At 42.4% G+C, this 21,238-nt stretch overlaps 3 protein-coding genes across 5 annotated transcripts; 2 read left to right on the top strand and 1 right to left on the bottom strand.

The window, feature by feature from the left end:
• LOC116169757 (ceramide synthase 6-like) lies at window positions 1–1,492 on the top strand. Its single transcript, XM_031485922.1, has 5 exons — window positions 1–437; window positions 485–602; window positions 644–846; window positions 893–1,252; window positions 1,300–1,492. Exons 1-5 carry the CDS (start codon window positions 250–252, stop codon window positions 1,490–1,492), a joined length of 1,062 nt encoding a protein of 353 aa, XP_031341782.1. The 5' UTR covers window positions 1–249.
• A 3,971-nt stretch (window positions 1,493–5,463) lies between these two features.
• On the top strand, window positions 5,464–7,404 carry LOC116169756 (arylsulfatase B-like). Its single transcript, XM_031485921.1, has 6 exons — window positions 5,464–5,622; window positions 5,666–5,825; window positions 5,869–6,500; window positions 6,555–6,690; window positions 6,735–6,896; window positions 6,938–7,404. Exons 1-6 carry the CDS (start codon window positions 5,482–5,484, stop codon window positions 7,360–7,362), a joined length of 1,656 nt encoding a protein of 551 aa, XP_031341781.1. The 5' UTR covers window positions 5,464–5,481; the 3' UTR covers window positions 7,363–7,404.
• A 7,321-nt stretch (window positions 7,405–14,725) lies between these two features.
• On the bottom strand, window positions 14,726–16,757 carry LOC116169755 (LARGE xylosyl- and glucuronyltransferase 1-like). Of its 3 annotated transcripts, none has more exons than XM_031485917.1 (8): window positions 16,446–16,757; window positions 16,226–16,401; window positions 16,080–16,184; window positions 15,922–16,035; window positions 15,426–15,875; window positions 15,199–15,378; window positions 14,908–15,128; window positions 14,726–14,863 (listed from the first exon to the last, which is right to left on the bottom strand). In XM_031485917.1, the coding sequence occupies exons 1-8, from the start codon at window positions 16,726–16,728 to the stop codon at window positions 14,785–14,787; spliced, it is 1,608 nt and encodes a 535-aa protein (XP_031341777.1). In that variant the 5' UTR covers window positions 16,729–16,757; the 3' UTR covers window positions 14,726–14,784. The 3 variants fall into 3 exon arrangements, with proteins under 3 accessions (XP_031341777.1, XP_031341779.1, XP_031341778.1); XM_031485919.1 differs by having other exon boundaries at window positions 16,226–16,391; window positions 16,446–16,560; XM_031485918.1 differs by lacking the exon at window positions 14,726–14,863 and having other exon boundaries at window positions 14,988–15,128; window positions 15,431–15,875.
• Between the last annotated feature and the right edge of the window lie 4,481 nt (window positions 16,758–21,238).

Here is a 21,238-nt window from a genome sequence, read left to right as displayed (position 1 = left end):
TGACACGATTGTCTTAGTTTGCGTTCCACCCCCCACAGCCCTCAGTAAGATATCGAAATAACTTACTACATATCGGAATAGTTTTGCCCCCTCCCTTCGCTGCACTTGTTGATATTGATTTAATCATTAACACGACAAAGTTTGTTTTCTCGAACAATTTGTGCGCAACGACACCCTCCATTTCCATTCCATCGATACCGAGTTCCTTTCGTAGCAAATGCTGACCCGAGAAGCTTTTTAATCGCAAGGATGGGCGCTGTACTGCAGACCATTTCCGATAAGTTCTGGGACGAGGACCTTTGGCTGCCGCAAAACATGACGTGGAAGGACTTAGAGCCGGGCTTCAGAGATCAGGTGTGGTACTCCAATCCGAAGCATCTCTATCTCTCCGTTCCTTGCGCGTTTTTGATATTGACGCTGCGCTACTTCGCCGAGCGGTAAGGTCGAGATTAATTCCAATTTGTGTTCACGAGGGTGCTTCCAGCTTCTGCCTGTCGGCGATAGGCGCGCGGGTCGGAATTAGGAAACGAAAAACCAAGGCTTTCCCTAACTTTCTGCTGGAAAAGACCTACTCGATTTGTCAGGAGATGAGCTACGTGGAGGTAGGGGCGCGTGTCCTCGGCGTAGTTGACGCAGTTTTCAGATTCTAGGATTGGCGAAGCAGTTGGACTGGACCGAGAGAAGAGTGGAACGGTGGCTGAGGGTACGCAACGGCCAGAGCAAGCCGTCCAGGTTGAAGAAATTTTGCGAAAGCTCCTGGCTCTTTTGCTTCTACCTGAGCATTTTCTCTTTCGGATTGGATGCCTTTTGGAATAAGCCATGGCTGTGGGATATAAATCAGTGCTGGTATAGGTTCTTAACTATGTCCGTCCTTGATCGATCCTACTTTTAGGTTCGAATATCCCCGCCACAATATCGACGACGAAATCTGGTGGTTCTACATCATCTCCACGTCGTTCTACCTGTCATTATTTATTAGCCAATTCTTCGACGTCAAACGAAAGGACTTTTGGCAAATGTTCACCCACCACGTCACAACAATCGCCTTGCTGACCTTCTGCTGGGTCCTCAACTTGCACAGGATAGGCATCCTAATCTTGCTTCTTCACATTTGCGCCGACATCTTCCTGGATGCGGCGAAAGTGGCACGCTACGCCGGATACCAGAAGCTGTGCGACTGCATCTTTGCCATGTTCACCGTCGTTTGGATCGTCACCAGGTTATGCATTTACCCGTTTTGGATTATTCGAAGGTAAAGCTTCCATAGCGTCCACAAAAATTGTCACCTGCCTATTTTAGCACGTTGACGATGCCACTGACGGCCGGACCACCGTTTCCCGCTTACTTTGTGCTCAACGGTTGCTTGATTGTGCTACTTATGCTTCATGTGTTTTGGACTTATTTGATACTAAAAATCCTCGCGAACTGCCTCAAGGCTGGCCAAACGGGCGGCGATATCAGATCGAGCAGTTCCGGTGACAGTGAAGATTAAGTGCCATTTTTATCGATTTTGTAATAAATAAATATCGTTACCTTTTCCTCTTTAAAATAGTGACGAGTTTACCTGTTCCTCCCCCCTCCACTCCTTAGAAAGAACATTTTTTCACCTTGAACTTTTGAGAACCATGAAGCCTTGAAACCTCAGGGCCTTGAATCCACATATTTAAACGCTCCAAAAATCCATGTTGACGAACTTGAAGGCTGTCAATACGTAAAAGGTGTTCAACTGATATGTCAACGGTTTCAACTTTTCAAGGTTGCAAGATGATTCTTCTAAAAGCTTCATCAATAATTCCAAAGTACCAATGCCTCAAGGCTTCTTTGCTTGGCTTCAGCTTCTCTTTCAAAACTTTATGCCGTGATCGGTTCAGGACTTGAGACCTTAGAAAGTTGAAGCCGGACATAATTCTATAATCGCAGGAATCGTGGAGCCTAATCGGAGACCTGGACATTTGCACTCTTAGACCCTTGAAGCATGGAAGGCTGAAGGTTTTAAAATCTTGAAGTTGCCTCATAAATCTCTGTAAGCTGAACCTGGAGCCTTGATACATTGGTGTCTTAAAAATCTCCGCAACTTTGAAGTAGGTAGATCATAACATTACACTTTTAAAGTTCTGGAACATGGAAGGATTCGTGGTTTGGAGCTTTGGAAGCTTTAAAGCGTTATATCCTTATCCACTTACGAACTTGAAGCTTTGGAGGCATAACAGTATTATGACTTGAGGTTTTTAAGCCTTGGTGTTTTGGAACCTTAGGGTTCTGGAACGTTTACGACTTTGAGGCTTAGAGTCATGAAAAGTTAGCCTTAAGCTATTGAGGCCTTATAGTTCTGAAGCGATGAAGTTTTGCAGCGTTAGCGTTGGTGTTTTAGAAGCTCGAGAGCTTTGAAGCCTTAAAACCTTAAACCTATTACGGGTAGAGTTTTAACCATAAGGTTCAATAAACCGGTGATTTAGAAGCCTTGAAGTGGCAAAGTTTGTAAGTTTGCTTTCTTATAGTCGCGGGAAACCTTTTACGGGCTGAAAACCTTTTTCGAGATTGCAAGTTTCCAACGCACGAAGTGTTCAAGCTGTAAATGCTTCATTCGAAGGCTTCAAAGTTTAAAAATTCAAGGCTTTTAGTCGTGTTAAGTCAGCGAAAGTTCAAGGCTCGAAGTCGAACTGAATTCATGAATCTTCAGAGAATAGGGACCTTGAGGTTTTGATAGCTTGAAATCACAGAACCTTGGAGCCTTACCAAGTTTTGTTGGTGCCAAGGATCCTTGAAGCTTTGAGACCTTTGTGCCTCTAAAGCCTTGAACATTTGAAGGCGCAAAATCGTAGCCTCAAAGCATGAAAGCTTTGAAGCATTGGTGCATCCAAGACTTTAAAGAGTTATATCCTTGTGCATTTTAAGTCTTGAAGCTTTGGAGGCACAATAAGATTAAGGAGTCAAACCTTTAAACCTTGGAACTTTATTGAAACCTTGAGGACTTCAAGACCTTGAGACCTGGGTCTTGAGAAGTTGAAGTTTAGAGATTCGGATTTTTGAAACCGCGAAACTCTAAAACTTGTGGAGTTTTTTACGGGAAGGAAGCCTTGAAACCGTTTTCTTTAAAGCCTTGAACCCAATTTGGTTTCCGGTTTTGCAGCCTTTAACAATTTGAAACCTTTGAAGAATTGCCAATGCCAATGCTCCGAACCTTTTCGCGCGATAAAACTCCATTGCATGAAACTTTTAAAGCTCCTAAACCTTTCAATTAATAAAAGACCTTAAGGTTTGAAAGTGTCAAAGAATTTAAATCTTTAATGAGTCATGGTTACAATACTTGAACTATTCAGGACCTTAAAGTCTCACAGCTCTGGCGCCAAGGCTTTAGAGCTTTAAGCATTGCCAGGCTACAAAGCCAAGGTTACAATATGTTAAGGCGGGCAGGTTCTAAGCTTCAAAATTTAATTCTGTCTCTGAAGAGCGCGCCTGCGGCTCGAAAATGTTCCTTCGCGTAAATTTTACCACTTCTAAATGAACGGCCATGTTACGAACTAGGCCCGTCACAACGCAAAATCGACTAAGCTACAGGTAACTCCCACTTTTTCACCAATCATGTTACAAACATAATTTCAGAAGTTATCATTCTACCCCTATCTTTGGAGGATCGATTCGTCCCTTAAGTCTTTGAATCTGCAATATGTGTGATAGTAGAAGTGATTCTTTGCATGATTTTCTAATAGTTTATATTTTCGTAAGTGAGAAAAATATGCGAAATTGGTCTTATGATGCCCGTAAAATGCAACTTTCACTCTGGCAAAAGGCGAACTAAATTTACCCCGGCAACCGAATTTTTTCTAACGTCTGACTCGTGAAATCAAAACTGTGAACTTGAATCATACAGTGAATACCTCAGTGGCCCGGAAACGAATGCCCTTAAAAATCCTCTTTTCCGATTAATCCCTCCTATTCTTTATTAAGTTTTTTTTAGCGCATTTTTTAAAAATTAAAAAAAATGTGCTATTGTTTGCGTTTTGTCCGTCCGGGCCCACTTCTGCCGTTTTGAACTACTTTTAGGGGAATGGGCCTAGAGTCCTGGAATTTTTTGCAGTAGGTAGCCTATACCTTGAAGGTGTGCCAGACGGCCATCAAATTTCGCTGTCTAAAACGCCCCCCCCTCCCACGAATTATTTCCTGAGATGTTGTTTTTGAAAATAAAACGTGGGAGGGGGGGGGTAAAAATTAATTTTATCTCATTGTATTCTAATTAAAGGTCTCAACGAAAGAAACCGTTTTCTACCAACTACTACCCTTTTTTCTGATCTTTTATGAAAGTACGGGGCGGAGGGGAAAGGGGGGGGGGGAGTGGAACTAGTTTTATCCTTCATGGTACTTTAATGAAAGTTCTCAACGAAAGGGATTAATTTCTACCAACCATAGCCCTCCTCCTCGGCCTCTTATCGTGATCGGGTATATTCCCTTATACCTCACGAACGGATTGTCGGAAGAGGGTACTCACAAAGGGCGATTTAGACGTCTGCAAGAAATATGTCCATTGGTGATGTCAAAACAAAAGCTATTTCGGTTTAAAAAATGCGGTTTATCTGCACAAGAGCGGGGAGTATTCCATACCCCCTCCCGGTAACTTTCTTCCACAAAACATTCAGCCGTCAGGGGAATCTTAAGATTATTTTCGGGAAAACATTATCAGATTCTACTACTAAGTACCGCAAGAAACGTGGCACTAGGAAGCCTGGGGAGTATCATGGAATAACCCCAGCAAATCAAGATTCAGTGAACGTTTCCGGAAAGTTGTTTCCAATGATCCCCTTGTGGTGGTATTCTGAAAACGGCGAGGGACTGTCTTATGCTGGGAGATGTTCCATATCTCCAGAACCCCCTGGTAACTTTCTGCCACAACACGTTCAGCTTCAGGGAATGTCATAATTATTTTTGTGAAAAAATCATCAGATCCTCTCGTTAGAAGTACTGCAAAGAACGTAGCACCAGGAGGTCTGGCGGGTATGGTATAACTCCCAGTTAAGGAAGATTTCCAGAAAATTATATTAAAAGTACCTTTTCCTATGGTATCCTCGTAGTGGTTCTGGAATTGGCAAGTGAACTGTCTTATATGTCGGGGTGGTTGGGGTGGGGGAGAATATTTCATACCCCCCGGTAGCTTTCTTCTACAAAACGGTCTACTGTACCTATCTGGGCGACCAATACCGAAACACCTTCAGCATCACCGTACAGGTATAGAGACGATGGAGTGGAAAAGGGGGATGAAAATGAGCAATGCACAAAAGAAAAAGATAGGACTGAGAGACAAGCAGAAGGAGGAGCCAGGAGAGGCGCGTCCAGGAAAAGGGGGAAGAAAGAGAAACGTGAAACGGATTTTTCTACATGTAAATTCACAACCACTTGCACTTTGACCTTCCGTAGTTACGAAGCAAAATCATGGGTTATCAATCCATATCAAGCCTGATTGTGCCATCGGCCGGTTTAACTTTATTAATGCACGTTTCGCTGACAGAAATGGCAGTTACGTTGATTTCTTTACAGTTTAGAGATTTTCTTACGTTTTTCGTTTTTTGGGGAGTGTTAGTCAGTGCTAAATATCAACCAAACATTGTGCTAATTGTTGCCGATGACCTGGTAAGACTTAATCGACGAAGAGCTAACCAAATCAAATGATTAGGGTTGGAATGATGTGGGGTTCCATGGGTCGGACCAAATTCCGACCCCCAACATCGACGCTTTGGCGTACAATGGGATAGTGCTGAACCGATTTTACGTCCAGTCGACGTGCACTCCGTCCCGTAGCGCTCTACTAACCGGCCAGTATCCAATTCGCTACGGTTAGTCGGCACCCTCGCGATAATTTTTATCGCCACTTTTCAGGTTTCCAGGGATGGCCGCTCAGAAACGGCGAAAACAGATACTTGCCGACGCACCTGAGGACGCTCCCAGACCATTTGAAAGGCTTGGGGTACACGACGAGCTTAGTGGGAAAATGGCATCTCGGATTCTCGTATTGGTACAACACGCCGATTTACCGCGGGTTTGATACGCATTTCGGATATTGGACAGGTCACATCGACTACTTTAATCATACCTCTGATGGAGGCTTTGCAATGCGTCGCAATCGACACGTGGCGTGGGAGACTCAAAACAATTATGCCACGCAATTGTTCACCCAAGTATCCCAAGAAACGATTATGAAGCACGATTACGCCAAACCCCTATTCCTGATGGTGTCTCACTTAGCCGTTCATGCAGCCGATCGGAACCAACTGTTGGAGGTACCCGATTTGGTCGAAACCAATAAAACGTTTGGGTACATTACGGACTACAGAAGGCGGTTGTTTGCTGGAATGCTTGCGGAACTTGACAAGTCGGTCGGTGCGATCTGCAGGACGTTGCAAGATAGGGGTGTCTTCGACAATACCATCATTCTATTTTTGTCTGATAATGGCGCCCAAAACACGGGCACTAGATTTGATAATTCAGGATCCAATTGGCCTTTACGCGGAGTAAGTGCGAGCCTGGTTCCATAACCTGTCGCAATAAAACGAATCCTGTTACAGATGAAAGCAACACTGTACGAAGGAGGGGTGCGCGTCCCTGCTGTATTATACTACGGTAAACTAAAAACAAATGCTACCATCAACAACCAACTTATGCACATAACTGACTTGTTACCAACTTTGTACGCCGCCGCTGGTATGCACCCAGTGCGATCATTATCGCTCTACAGTGAGTTTCAGGTGGAAACACCAGAGATTTGGGTACCATAGACGGCGTCGATCAATGGCCTACAATCAGTGGTGGTAGCAAATCACCTCGTTCGAGTGCCCTATTAGATATAAACGAAGTTGCTCTACATTCCGCTGTGATCTCGCATGGAGGTCGTTACAAACTGGTGAATGGTAAGCGTTGACAACGCCGCTGGTATTCTCACTGAGTGCAGGTTCTGTTTTAAATCCAACCTTTGGACGCGACGGATACTACGGTTATGACACAAGTTTAACCAACAACCCTCCTTACGATGCGGACCTGGTACTGGACAGCGAGACCAATAGAGTAATCGACAAGGGGTTGACGAAGAAGAAGCTATTTCAAACTCGGAAGAAAGTCACGATCGCTTGCGACCATGGAGGCGGAGAGTCGGTGTCGCGTGAGGACACCCTTTTCTTGTTTGATTTGGAGAATGATCCTTGTGAGACCAAGAATTTAGCGGACAAGCTGCCAAATATTGTCGCCGATTTGAGCGCGCAGCTATTGTGGTATTGGGAAGTGCTACAACCTCAGCATTGTCAGGAACCCGATCCGAACTCTAATCCGATCTATTACAACAATACGTGGGTTCCGTGGATGGAGCAACGCCCAACATGATCTGCTGTCATTATGTATTTAAAAATCATAATAAATATAATCGCATCCTGTTACCCTTACTTGGACATCTTCAAGTGATTCTGGTAGTCTCCATCACTGTCCCGGTTTCCCGCGGTTCTACTTCCCTGTGAGATGGAGATACGCGCACAGGCTATTTAAATCTCGGATCTATGGAAAATGGTTGTACCTAAAGAACAACGTTCTCGAATTCTTCAGGAGAATCACAATCCACCTGTTTGTGGTCATGCTGGTGTTAGTAAGACTGTTGCACGTATTTTACGTTATTATTATTGGCCTCAATTGAAAGCAGACGTTTCTCGTTTTATTCGCCGTTGTGAAGTATGCTCAGCACATAAAGTTGAACAACGTAAGGCTCCTGGTCTTTTTGCCCCCCGTACTACTCCTACTCACCCTTGGCAAGTTTTGAGCTGCGATTTGGTTGGTCCTCTTCCTAAGTCCTCCAAAGGTAATTGTTTTATTCTTGTAGTTTCTGATTACTTCACTAAATTTTCATGCTTCTTCCCTCTGCGTAATGCAACTGCTTCTTCTGTGTAGAAGAACAGATATTTTTAGTGTTTGGAACACCCCAATATATTATTTCCGATAATGGTGTACAATTTCGTAGTAAGGAATTTACCTCTCTTTGTTCTCAGTATCGTTCTATTATTTTATTTACTGCCCGTTATCATCCTAGAGCTAACCCTACCGAACGAGTCAATAGAGTTCTAAAGACTATGCTTTCTTCTTATGTCCAAGATAATCAAAAATATTGGGACAAACATTTAGTAAAAATTGGTTGTGCTATTCGATCCGCTAAACATGACATTACTGGATATTCTCCCTATTACGCTTTTTGTGGCAGAGAACATGTACTCTATGGAGATCTATATCATAAACCCGAAAACCCAGACTCACCAACAATAGAACCTGACCGTAGTACTTTGACTAACAGATCAACCCAGACTTATGAAAACATTAGGAAAGACATAATAGCAAGGATGCTGAAGTCTACTCAACGCACTCAATCCCGCTATAACCTTCGACATAGACAGATTACTTACAAGAAAGATGACTACGCGTGGAAACGGAATTTTGTACTTTCTGATGCTTCTAAGAACTTTAACGCCAAACTCGCTCCCAAATTTATTGGACCCTTCCAGATTAGGACCGTTATTTCTAGATGGACTTACGAATTAAAAGACAAAGACGGAAAACCTATAGGCACTTACCATGTAAAAGACCTAAAACCTGATCATACTATTACTCAACCTAGACCTAGTGCTGACTCTCCTTCTGATACCGACTCAGACAAGTCCTCGACTTCTGATAACCGATCTTTGAGACCCAGACGACGGAAACGTCGCAGAATATAACCTGATTTTGACATTTCATCTTTAACGACGCCTGTGTAGGAGCGGGCTAAGAATTGTCCTACTGCAGGGGCACTGCATGTGGTAGAAGTCCACTACTCAATGGCAAACGTTTAGGTGGTTACGTCCTTTTTGGCAGGTTGGTCGGAGAATGGAGGTAACGTTCGTTGTTTGTTTGTTTTTCTGATGTGTACGACGATGATGTAGGCTGGTTTTTGTTTTTTTGAGTACCTTTAGATCTACTTTGGATAGTACTCTTGGTCTTTCTGTCATTTTGTTTTGACATAGCCATCCCTATGTATTGTTTATCCCTGGATTTGACTTCTCTTATAGATTTTCTCATCGATTTGATTTGATTTCCTGACTTATTTTTTTATTTGCACAAGTAGATTGGAACTAAGCTAGTACGCTTTGGAACCCGCCGAACGAAGCCAATTTGCTTAGTGTGTTGGTAGATGTTTTTTTATTTGTTTTTAGATGTGTGTATTTAGAAGATTTTGGGCTTTGTCCCTTTGGTTTGCGTTAGATGTTTGCTTTTGGTTCCCCATCACGATGCTGCTTCACAGTATCCGAATGGTCGGTTTGGTTGCTGCCAAATCTTTCGGCTCCAGTAGTCAGAATTGCTGGGTGATGGTGTATGCAGCTGGAGTATATCATTTCCTTCATTTTGGTGGAAGTTTAACGGCTCTTTCGACTCTTCCATCCCGCATTTTCCTTCTTCTTTTCCGTGAATTGCTTAACGATTATTGTCAGTTTCGACTGTAGTTTTCTTCATTTTTTTTTATCTTGCTAGATTCTTTAGTTTCTCCGAACTTTGTTTGAATTTCGGGAAATTCAAGTTTAGTTAGGGGGGAATTTGTGACGTTATTTTCTTTACCGTGTAATCTTTGCTTTGGCTTACATTCGAATTACTATGTGGAATCCCTCTCGAATAACATTATGCGAACTCTTACCTTTATATAGCAATCCTTACGCCATCTAGGTGTTCACATTATAACCCGATCCTTTATTTGCGATATAGTTTTCTTTTAAAAAACCTTTTGTCTAGTTTTCTGTTGATTGGCGCGGTTATTCTTCTCCCACTCACTGTCGACGCGCGCAGTCCTTGTTGAAGAACTCGATTCGATCTTGACTTGTATTTGAGCTACACGCCATTACACTTACTTGACATATTCGTCTACCTTTATTGGGATTAATTAGTGGTGTTGTACTAAGATTAGTGAAGTTTTCTCTTATCATCTTACTTCCAATTTCGCTGAAGACGCATTGCTGCGGATTTATCTTACAAGTTTAAGGCCGTTTTGCGGTATGTTATCTATGACGTATTATCTTTTTATTTTAAGTAATCTATTCTAGGCTACTTTCGTACTCCCTAAGTTTTCTTACTTATTATTTTGGTTTTACCAATTGCTTCCTGACTGTATGTTGATATTTTGACGTGGATACGCGAATACCGGATTTTCCATATGGTGCAATAGAATTCCATTGAAGTTTCGACGCCATTACAAACAAAAACGCTCTACATATTTCTACCTTACCGACTGCAGAATTGACTGCAGAATTACCGCCATTTCATGTGAAACCGATATTTGAACTGATGACCCAATTTTACGAAGTTCGTTGACCTACGATTCATTCCTCCGAAACGCAAGTACTTAATTAACGAGACGTGTGGAGTTAGTACTGTGTAAATTTTTAATTAACGTTATGTATTTTGTTTTGAAGAACTTGCTCGTGTAATTTCTTTTGAATTGATAAGATTGCTTTGTCATTGAAGATAGATTCAATTATTTTATTTGTACATTTTATAGTATTTTTCTCTTAAAACTTCTTGTCACTTTTTTATATCTCATACCGATTGTGAAAACCAACCCTTAGTCGAACCAAATTTTGTTTTGTTGTAAAGTCATTTGAATTTTTGATTCTTTTTAGTATTGATTGCAATTCTACGTACAAGAATAACCATTCGTGTCTTACGTTAACCATTGCTTATGCGATATATTGTGCAACGCGAATCATTACCCTTCTTATATTTTTTTTGTTTTTGTGTCTGACTGTTTCAGATTTGCAGTTTCGCGTCCTCTGAGCTCGGAAGGTTGCGACCGGAGTTCAAGGTAAATTTAGTTATTTTCGTCGTTTTTTTCCCTTTTAACGTTTGATTACATTTTGGTTGTTGATACTAACGAGTTGTGATTATTACTTTGTTTGAAAGTCACTTAATGATTATAGCTCCGTTGTTGCTATGAAATAAATCCTTGATTACTTAGAGGTTTTTGACAGGTTTCAACGTTGGTCTTGTTCAACCATTGAGGCGAGTCTTGAAAGTCACATTTGAAACCTTGATGGCTCGATGCTTTGGAGCCTGAGATATGGAGGGAGAGAGAGAGAGAGAGACGGGCAATAGCACTAGCATGGGAGGACAAGAAATAAAAGAATTTAAGCTAGGGCCATGGATCACCAACCGATGGAAATGAAGATTTATTATATGCAAATCAAAAAATGGAAAGATGCAAAGAGAGAAACAGTTATAGACACTGTGGAGAGAAGGAGTGGAAACAGGTCAATGAGAGATAAGAGAAAAGAATGCTGCGACCGGGACTGTACAGAAAAGAGAAACATTCAACAGATATAGAACATTGATGGTGAAAGAAAGAAAAAGAGATTTTATTAAGGTATTACAAGGAAAACAGGAGACAGAAGAGGTTGTACAGGATGAAGGAAGATGGAAAGACACGAGATATAAAGAGATCAGGTTGGATAGCAATTAAAGAGATTGAAGAAAGGACAAGCGGCTTGGAGGAATGAAATAAGAAATGACACATGATCACTGTTCCATTGCCAATTCCAGAATACCACCTAAGAGGACTCCATACCTAGCGGTACGTTCATTGTGGTGCAGAGAAGAGGCTCTAATAATCCGTCTCCTCCTTTGTAAAAAAAGGCGTTACCGAGGAGTCCGGAAGTATGACATCCCCCCCCCTTCCCGTAGTAGGCGACAGTTTCATTCTCATTTACAGAATATGACCATAAGAGGGCTGATGGTTGAACATAATTTTTCAGAAACAGCCCAGGAAAATACCCGTCGATTCTCTCGTTTACTGGGGGGTTTTCCAACCCCCCCCCCCCTAACACCGCGGTTTCACGTTCAATGCGGTGCGGAGAAGAGGCTCTAATAGTCCTTCTCCAACAACTGTCAACTGTCATCTGAGCCCTAAGCGGTTTGTAAAAAAAGGTGTTTGCTACCGGGGGGTTTGGGTGTATGGAATACCCCCCCCCCCCCCCCAGCAGACGACAGTTCCATTGTTATATACAGAATACGACCAAAAAAACCCCGCCCACTCAAAAATAAAGACGAAAATAAATAAATAAAATGAGGGAGCTGAGGGTTGAACATAATTTTTCGGGAATAGCGGGCAGGTCAGGCAAAACGGCTTGTAAAAAAAGGTGATTCCGAGGGGGGGGGGAGATAGAATACCCCCAGCAGGCAACAGTTTCATTGTCATTGACAAAATACGATCAGAGATAAGAGAGCTGAGGGTTGAACATAATTTTTCGGAAATAGCCGTCGATTCTTTCGTTTAAGTGCCGATGGGTACTCCCTCCCCCCCCCCCCCCCCCCACACACACACAGACCACAGTTCCATTTTTTGCCATTTTCAGAATACCATCATAGGTTGCTGTGAAGATTTCTTCTCGAAAATTATTGTGAGACTCGTTGAACGTTTTGTGGAAAAAAATAGCGGGTGGTCTAGAATACCTCCAGAATATGACAGTTATCCTGCCATTTTCAGAAAACCACCACGGGAGTACTATGGGAAAGGGATGAGGGTTATGGGAAAGGGTTATCGAGTCCTTTAATTTAGATACCATTTTTCAGAGTCGGTCATTGAATATTCCTTTGCTGGGAGATATTCCATACCCCTCAGACCCCCCGGTGGTACGTTCTCTGCAGTAGATCTTAGAAGAAGAGGATTTTATGAAGATATGAAGGTTTCTTCTCAAAAATTATCCTGAAACTGTTGAAGGTTGAACATATTGTGGAAAAAATGCCGGGGGTTTGGATACTCCCAGAATACGACAGTTCCCTTGCCATTATCAAAAAAAAAACAGCCACGAGAGTACCATGAGAAAGGGCGATAAGGGTAATTTACTTTTAAAATTATATTTTCCGGAAATACGCATTCCATAACCCCCAGACCCTCCGGTGGTACGTTTTCTACAGTACTTCTTAGGAGAAGAGGATCTGATGATTTTTTCCTAAAAATAATCTTGAAGTTCTTGACAACTATACGTTTTGCAGGAGAAAGTTGCCGGGGGGTCGGGGAGGTATGGGAAACCTCCCAGTATGCACGACGGTTTCCTTGCCATTTTCAAAACATCGCCACGAGAGTACCATGGGAATGGGAAAAAGGTTATGGCGAAGGGCGATAAGGGTCCTTCACTTCTAAAATTGTATTTTCCGGAAATGGTCGTTAAATCTTCATTTGCTGGGGGGCATTCCATAACCCCCAGATCCTCCGGTGGTACGTTCCCTACAGTACTTCTTAGGAGAATAGGATCTGATGATTTTTGCGCAAAAATAAGCTTGAAATTCCTGAAAAGTAAACATTTTGTGGGAGATGTGTGGAGTACTCCCCAGCATATACGACAGTTTCAAAAAATAGCCACGAGGGCACTATGGGAAATGGAAAAGGGTTATGGAGAAGGGCGATAACGGTCTTTTACATCTGAAATTGTATTTTCTGGAAATGTCCGTTGAGTATCTGACGATTTGTTCGCAAAAATAATCTTGAAACTCTTGAAAACTAAACGATTTGTGGGAGAAACTTACCGGCGGTGGAGCCCCCCCCCCCCAAGCAGCATAACAGTCCTTGCCATTTTCAAAAAATCACCACGAGAGTACCAGGAACTAGTCATTGAATTTCGTCGTTGCGACATCCCCCCCCCCCCCCCCAGAAGTACTTAGTACTTGGTAGCAAAGGAGTGACTTGAAGTAGATTGGTGCCCTTCGAGCCTTGAAACCTGAAAGCAAATCCTCTGAAATTTTGGAACTGTTAAGGTGCCACCCTTTTGACGCACGTAAAGCAACAGTTGCATTTTTATTGACTTTTAAGCCTTAAAAGCTGTAAACCTTGCTGATATTGAATCCTTGAAGTCCTGAAGGTATATTGAAACCTTTAGAGACCTTGTAGACTTGAAGCTATTGTAACGGAAACGCTCCAGACGTGACGTCGCCTTTGGCGCTCTGGTATTTTCTAGGCGCGCGATAGTGAGAATGTTTGCGACGTATCTGGTAATTACGCGAGTGTTCTGGACTTACATTGCTTGCGTGTATAAATGGTTGCGGACCGAACATCGCAGGCAGTTTACTACCGAACGAGATCGAGTACGGATGAAACATCGAGCGCGGAAATATAAATTGCGAAGTGTGTGATATAAATAGTCGATATAAATTGTACAGTTTTTATAGTGTTTTAATTTTGTTTAATAAATATTGATATAAATCGAACCCGAATTTATAAATCACGTTACACTATGTTATCTTGGAGAGTGGAGAGCGGTTTTCGAACCTTAATGTCGTAATTGACCTTTGATTATTTAGTGCTTTGGAGCCTAGAAGTATTAGTGCCTCAACGCATTACTCCTCTCAGGACTTTAAAAGGTCTTGGACCGCTAAAGTTTTGGAACCTTAATGTTTTGTCTGAAAGTCCCAAATTTCTAATGCATAGAAACCATGACCTTTCAGAACCTAGTCACTTCAAAACCCCGGAATTCTTGACATCTTTGGAAACCTCTGTAGTGAGGCATCCAAGCTTTAAAACCTTAAGGTTTGCAGGTCTGAGAAATATAAACTTTTTTTTGCATTTTCTAGTTTTCGACAGCTTTAATGTCGTGCTGGGTGAATAAGCGTATGAAGATCACTTATCACGTTGAAGTGGGGGGGGGGGGGGGGGGATAGCCTTCAAAACAAGAACTCAATTAACGCGAAAGAATGCGGTGATTTGGTACAACTTTATTGTCTAACAGCACAAGATTTGCATTAAACAACTGACTAAAATACGAATTCATACCGAGTGCCATACGCAACGTTGACTGCTGCGATGTGCTGAGCGACTATCGATTTTACGCACCTGCAAAGAACATCAGCCGAGTGTTAAAATTTGGTGAGACTTACGCTTGATAGTCGGGATTTAGGAATGTGTTGGAATCGAAGGTTCCGCTATGATTCCTGTGCACGACGAAAGTGCTGGGCAAAACGACAAACTCGTAGCCTTGAGCGTTCAATTCCAGGATGTGCGAGATTCTATCGTGCCCGTAACCGAAGAACCTCTCGTCGTATTCCGTCACGTTACTCTGTACAATTATGTAAGGTTCGTATTGTCGTTTCCATTTTACCTAAAAAGAGTTTCATCACACAGTGGAAAGTTTCTAGAAAAAGATTTCGGGTGGGCCTTAGGTCACGCACCGTATACGGTTCCGTATCAGAGCGCAGTCTGTCGTAGTCGGTTGGTTGGTGTCCCGCGGCGAATTCTTTCGGTTGAAACGGAGTAACCAATTGCTCCTCCCAGAATACCTTTAATTCGAACAGTATAAGTGGGATCGTCGCGTCGAATCCTTTCACTGCAAATGCCGGTACCACCAAGGCCTGAAACACGCACCGGTAATCTATGCACCCACTTTTCGGCGTAGTACTTTACGGCGAGTGGCCAGTTTCAGAAGATCCGGCACTAACAGCTCATGCAGTCGTAGGTTAGGCATGAAATCGACGTCCAGTGGGAACACGTGCGAGGTAACGACATTTCGCAGTGCGACGTTTCGTAGGAGGTTTGCGGGGTAAAATCGCCCCCTTGTGATTACCGCGTGGTATGCGATGTTGTGGCGCCGATGCAAAACGCTGGACCTTTTGATGAAGTCGAGCGCCTTGCTAAAGTTTTCCTCCGCAATGTAAAGGGCGACGCTCACCGGACCGCGCCACCTCCGACACATATCCTCGAACACTGGCAGCTTGTCATAGGACAAATGAGTGACTAGAGTGACGTCAGAGCTCCCAGGCGCGTACTCAAAGTGTCTAATCATTAGGAGAGTTGTACGCTTGTAGGTTTTCGACTTGGATTCTGGAAACTTGGCACAGTGGAGAACCTCCTGAAAGTCCCTCACTTAGTGTGAGCGTTCCAGGTGAATACCCTACCGTAATTTTGGTAGTGTATCCAAAACCCTGACAACGAGAGAGAAACCTGGGTGGTACACCATGTCCAATGTCCCTCGTCGTACCTAAATCAGCAACCTTTCGCATGTAATTCCACTACAAGCAGCGAATTAGGCGCGTATACGCAAAGAGACCCTTACATAAAGCTGCGGGGGCTCGTCTATGCTCGTGTTCGTCGACAGTTTCTCCAAATCAGCCAAGATAACGTTGGCTTGGGTCTGGTTATCTTTGACCACCCCTACAACCTTACAAAAACAGTTTGCAAACTTCCCAACAGATGCTCTACCAGCGTTTCCTGAAACATATTCCAAAGTTGGTCCACGTCGCCAGTGAGCCGCAGATCCGTGTCCATTATTATAAGCCTACTAGTGTGTCGCAGCAGTGTAGGTCTGCGGAAGAGTTCGACCCTTTCCCTCACTGAGATCGCCGGTTTTGAACCGGTGTGGTAGGTGCTGATGTTCACTAAAAATTCGATTGAGAATCTCCCCAGCCCTTGTGATAGTCACCTTGAGGTACGCCCCACGTTTCAAACAGCGTCCTCACCATTCGCTCCGAGGTCGCGTTCACCGAAAAATGGAAGTGGATGGGGGAATTGCGATAGTGGAGCAGAACCTTGAGGAATTCAAAGAGCGGGATGCCGGTGGTGATGTGGAGGACTCCGATGTGAATCGTGTCGCAGTGGAAGCCATCGCCCGAAGGTTTCGGTTTATGCAGTAAAAACGCGTATAAACAGAATACTAAGATGCACGCGACTAAAATTAACACAGCGCGGTTGAAAAACTTCGCCATTGAAGCTTGTGCAGTTTACCTACGGACGATATCTCCAAAAGCCTTTATCTTCCACTGACACTCGAGATATCGCGTAGTCGCTTATCGACGTAAGATAGTAATTACCTTCATCTGGACGGGACGAAATTTATTAGCGTTTAGTATAACATGTACGCCAAAGGCGGGGAATTTTTAGAAAACGAATCAGGATGGTGCTTAATAAGTCGGTCTGATGTTTTTTTGGGTTGAAATTCGAAAATCGAAATTTGAAGAGTCTTTAATTCGCGTGAGTCTCTAAGAGTTTCTGGAGCGCCTTCTAAATGCTAGTTTTAATTTAGGAATTATTAAGAGGAGTCGAAGGTCTTTAAAGAGTCTAAAGAGTCAACAAGGAACCTTTAGGCTTTAGAGCGTTTGCAGTCTATAAGCTTCAATGAACTTTTGAACAGTTGCAAGGACTCGCAAAAACTCTTAACGTTTCAGCTCTGGGAGAGAAAAAGTCCTTACAGAAATTCTCTAAAATATTACATTTTCCTTTTGCAGATATCTTCGTCCATTTTCGAGATATTGACAATTAAGTTTTTACATCGCCGGTAGATGTGTCTCGTCTATATATTCTTTCTTCCCTTTGAGAGTACCCTCCTCCGACACTCCGCGAATATTTGCACCTAACGTTTTGATATCACCAAAAGATATGTCTCGTCTTGACGTTCCACTTCCCTCTATGAGTACCCCCGTCGGACAATCGGTTCTTGAGATATAAGGAATTACCGATCACGATTTTGGGCGAGGAGGAGGACGATGATCTTTCATTAGAATACCATGAAGAATAAAACCAGTTCCAACCCCCAAGCCCTCTCTTTTGCTAAGGAGTGAGAAAAAAGGGCAGCAGTTCGCAGAAAACAGTTCCTTTTGTTGACACCTTTAATTAGAATACCATGAAAAATAAAATGAATTTCTACCCCCTCCCTCTCTCTCCCGGCCACCTACTGATATCGAAAAGGAGTCGCGCAGGAAAGTTATAGTTTGTGAAAACGGTGAGACCTTTCGTTAGATTAACATGAAGGGTAGAACGTGCGTTCACCACCAGCCCCCCCCCCCAATTTTCAAAAATTTTACTTGGCACCAAGTTATGTACGTTTTACTGTCAAAAACAGTATCTCAGGAAATATTTTATGGGGAATCTCCCCTTGAGACAGCAAAATTTGTTGACCGTGTGGCACACCTTGAAGGTATAGGCTACATATATATTGCAAAAAATTCCACTTTAGGAGCAGTTCCCTAGAAGTAGTTCAAAACCGCAGAAGTGGGTGGAACCAGAATGACGTGATGAGTGACAACCCCCCCCCCCTAAGCCACCCAGCCCCTCCTCCTCTTCAAAATCCTGCATGGCAACCCCATACTTGTGACACATCGTTGGAAAGCTACTGAAAAATGCTTTCCAGTGGTACCAATAAAGTCAATATTCATTAAGACAATTTAACAAAAATTTAATAATTAATTTAAAAAAACTAAATGTTGACATTGAGGGATTTATGGCAAAATGGTCAAGAACTTCAACCTAAGCTGCTTCATTACGCAATCTTGGTTGCTTTCTTTTTTTATTGACTTACAGTACAGCTGAACGCGTGGAAATAATATTCATTTCTGGCTCCGAAAATCGATCATCTTTTAGAACAGCTAGAATGTTTAATGAGAGACATCCCGGGAGACAGTGGCGTACGAAGAAATGTATTCTGGGGGGGGGGGGGAATTAAACAAGTTCGTGGGGGGGGGGGGGGTAATAAATAGAAATTGGGTTGCAGGTTGCTGATGCTGGTAGTCATTTATCTATTTATTATTGTAACAGGCGAAAAAGATTAGATTAGAACGGTATTTTATTTCTTACTGCTGACAGGCCCCTTTATTGCTTTTGCTTTAATTAGTCAACGAAAACTTTGAATAATAGGTATATTTATGGGCAAAAAACCAATTTCGACAAAAAATTCAAAGGGCTGTAATTTTTGATCTAGTAGCTCGATCTTGGAACTGTTTGAAATTATGGATTCTACAGGCCACATTCTATAAGAAAATATTTTTTCCCGGTCGATCTGAGACAATTTTTTTTTTCGGGGCAAAAAAAAGGCAGTGTTATACCTTCCTTTTTTACCTAAAATCGACTGCAATTTTGACAGCGCCAATCGATAGCGCTGGTCGAGACCTTTCCAACGAGGGGTCGGAAGGCATATCTACGACGCACCGTTCTCGAGATATTACGGTTTGTCAGAATTTTTGGTCGAAATTTCAAACCGTAATATCTCGAGAACGGTACGTCGTAGATATGCCTTCCGACCCGTCGTTGGAAAGGTCTCGACCGGCCCTATCGATTGGCGCTGTCAGAATTTCGACAAAAAATTCAAAGGGCTGTAACTTTTGATCTAGTAGATCTAGATTCTACAGGCCACATTCTATAAGAAAATATTTTTTGCGGTCGATCTGAGACAATTTTTTTTCTGGGCAAAAAAAAGGCAAAAATCGACTGCACCAAAATTTCGGGAAAAAACTTTTTCTTATTAATTTGGGTGGGTAGAATCCAAAACGATTCGTACTTTTTCGATTAGACGTGTCAATCAAAAGTTATGGGCAAAAAAATGCCTGTTTTTAAAATTTAAAATTCTTATTTTCGTCATTTCGTGAAAGGTAGGACGCAGGTACCTCACCTCAGTAGCAGTACTAAGTACCTGATACCTATTTGTTATTTTGGGCATCAATGTAGCGAATTGGGTCCGTTAACTTGGCCCCCCCACTGAGAGATTTCATAGTCGTATTATTTTGAAATGAATGCGCTCGTTATGCGCTCATATGCGCCACCGATAATAAGTCTTGCGCCATTATCGTTTTTTAGAAATCCGAAAAAACATTGGGGGGGCAAGTGAACGTAGCCCCCCCAGTACGTATTTTGTCCCTTGTAACTAAGTCACCTGATACATTTGGTTATGCGCTCAATTGCGCCACTTGAATTAAAGCTAGCGCCATTACGGTTAAGCCATAAAAATTTTTTTAAAGTGGGAGGGGGCTAACTTAACGTTTTCAAAAGTTACGTTTTTTTACATGTTTTTTCTACTACATCGTACCTTTCATCATGCGCTAAAATGCGCCGTAAACAAAAATCTTGGCGCCATTATAGTGTTTCAGAAACACTATACAGGGTGTTTTTTTTGGGAGCTTTAGTTAAACGATTCTGAGAAAGTAAAATAGGTAGGTTTTTAAAAATTTGTATTTAGGAGTTACTCCGAAGGCCGAAACGATGTAAAATATTTTCAAAATGTACGCACTTCTGGAAATAACTTTTGAAAACGCTAAGTTAGACCCTCCACTTTTTAAAAATTGTTTATGGCTTAACCGTAATGGCGCTAGCTTTAATTCAAGTTCACTTGGCCAGGATAACCAAAAAAAAAAAGAATGACGCAAAGATATCTTTTTCAGCGCATACCTGAGAGTACAATTTCGTATGAAAAGATGTTAAAAAAAAGTCAAAATACGTACTGGGGGGGGGGGGCTACGTTCACTTGGCCCCCCCCCAAATGTTTTTTCGGATTTCTAAAAAACGATAATGGCGCAAGAGTTATTATCGGTGGCGCATATGAGCGCATAACGAGCGCATTCATTTCAAAATAATACGACTATGAAATCTCTCAGTGGGGGGGGGGGCCAAGTTAACGGACCCTAGCGAATTGCCGATCGATGCCGAATAGCCAAATCGTTGACTGCCAACACTGATCACTGATATACCTATATATTATTGCCTTTATTTTAAAGAGGGCGGAGCGGAGAGCGGAGTATTACCTAAATACCTAATAGCTATGATGGTAACTCAATTCTTCTGGGGGGGGGGGGGGTATATCCCCCCCCCCCCCCCCGTAAATACGCCACTACCGGGAGAAATGTTACCCATGCCTATCTTTAAGATTTGGTCGCTTAATTCGAAGAAACGGGATCTGTTATCAATAAAAAAAGAAAGCAACCAACATTGACTTTATTGCTACCACTGGAAAGCATTTTTCAGTAGCTTTCCAACGATGTGTCACAAGTATGGGGTTGCCATTTAGGATTTTTGAAGAGCGGGAGCTGGGGGGGTTAGAACGTCATTCTGGTTCCCCCTCGATACCTCCGAAACGGTTTTGCGCGATTTTCAATATCTTCTTTAGTTTGGAAAATATGGCCGACTGCAAATTTTAAAATTGACACCCCGTATATATCCGCATATGTCAGGTGTGGACTTTTGTCACGTTCATCTGCTACGCAAGTCCAGATAGAATATCGAAATCGAATATAGCACAATACATTCGAAACAAGTCACCCTGCCAAATATTAATAATCATAATTACCCGCTTCAAATAAATAGTAGGAGCATAACGTTAAGTATCACATTACAACAAAACAAGGGAACATGTCGTAACAAAATATGAGTATACAGTAATTAATTCTCAATGCAAAGTGCAATATGTAACTATCAATGTAAATAAACAATATCATATTCATGCAAAAGAAACTA

The sequence above is a fragment of the Photinus pyralis genome, unplaced genomic scaffold (assembly GCF_008802855.1).
Source record: "Photinus pyralis isolate 1611_PpyrPB1 unplaced genomic scaffold, Ppyr1.3 Ppyr1.4_LG4, whole genome shotgun sequence".
Classification (NCBI taxonomy): domain Eukaryota; kingdom Metazoa; phylum Arthropoda; class Insecta; order Coleoptera; family Lampyridae; genus Photinus; species Photinus pyralis.
The sequence above is the reverse complement of the archived record's forward strand: the minus strand, read 5'-3'. Positions and strand labels throughout refer to the sequence as shown.

What these genes read in the sequence shown, in the direction of transcription:
- LOC116169757 (XM_031485922.1), top strand. Translation starts at nt 250, where the DNA reads ATGGGCGCTGTACTGCAGACCATTTCCGATAAGTTCTGGGACGAGGAC. An exon ending in CTGCGCTACTTCGCCGAGCG is followed by an intron (nt 438 to 484) that starts GTAAGGTCGAGA and finishes GGGTGCTTCCAG; the next exon opens with CTTCTGCCTGTCGGCGATAG. An exon ending in CCGTTTTGGATTATTCGAAG is followed by an intron (nt 1,253 to 1,299) that starts GTAAAGCTTCCA and finishes TGCCTATTTTAG; the next exon opens with CACGTTGACGATGCCACTGA.
- LOC116169756 (XM_031485921.1), top strand. Translation starts at nt 5,482, where the DNA reads ATGCACGTTTCGCTGACAGAAATGGCAGTTACGTTGATTTCTTTACAG. An exon ending in TAATTGTTGCCGATGACCTG is followed by an intron (nt 5,623 to 5,665) that starts GTAAGACTTAAT and finishes TCAAATGATTAG; the next exon opens with GGTTGGAATGATGTGGGGTT. An exon ending in CCAGTATCCAATTCGCTACG is followed by an intron (nt 5,826 to 5,868) that starts GTTAGTCGGCAC and finishes GCCACTTTTCAG; the next exon opens with GTTTCCAGGGATGGCCGCTC.
- LOC116169755 (XM_031485917.1), bottom strand. Translation starts at nt 16,728, where the DNA reads ATGGCGAAGTTTTTCAACCGCGCTGTGTTAATTTTAGTCGCGTGCATC. An exon ending in ATATGTTTCAGGAAACGCTG is followed by an intron (nt 16,185 to 16,225) that starts GTAGAGCATCTG and finishes TGTTTTTGTAAG; the next exon opens with GTTGTAGGGGTGGTCAAAGA. An exon ending in CTGATACGGAACCGTATACG is followed by an intron (nt 15,129 to 15,198) that starts GTGCGTGACCTA and finishes AACTCTTTTTAG; the next exon opens with GTAAAATGGAAACGACAATA.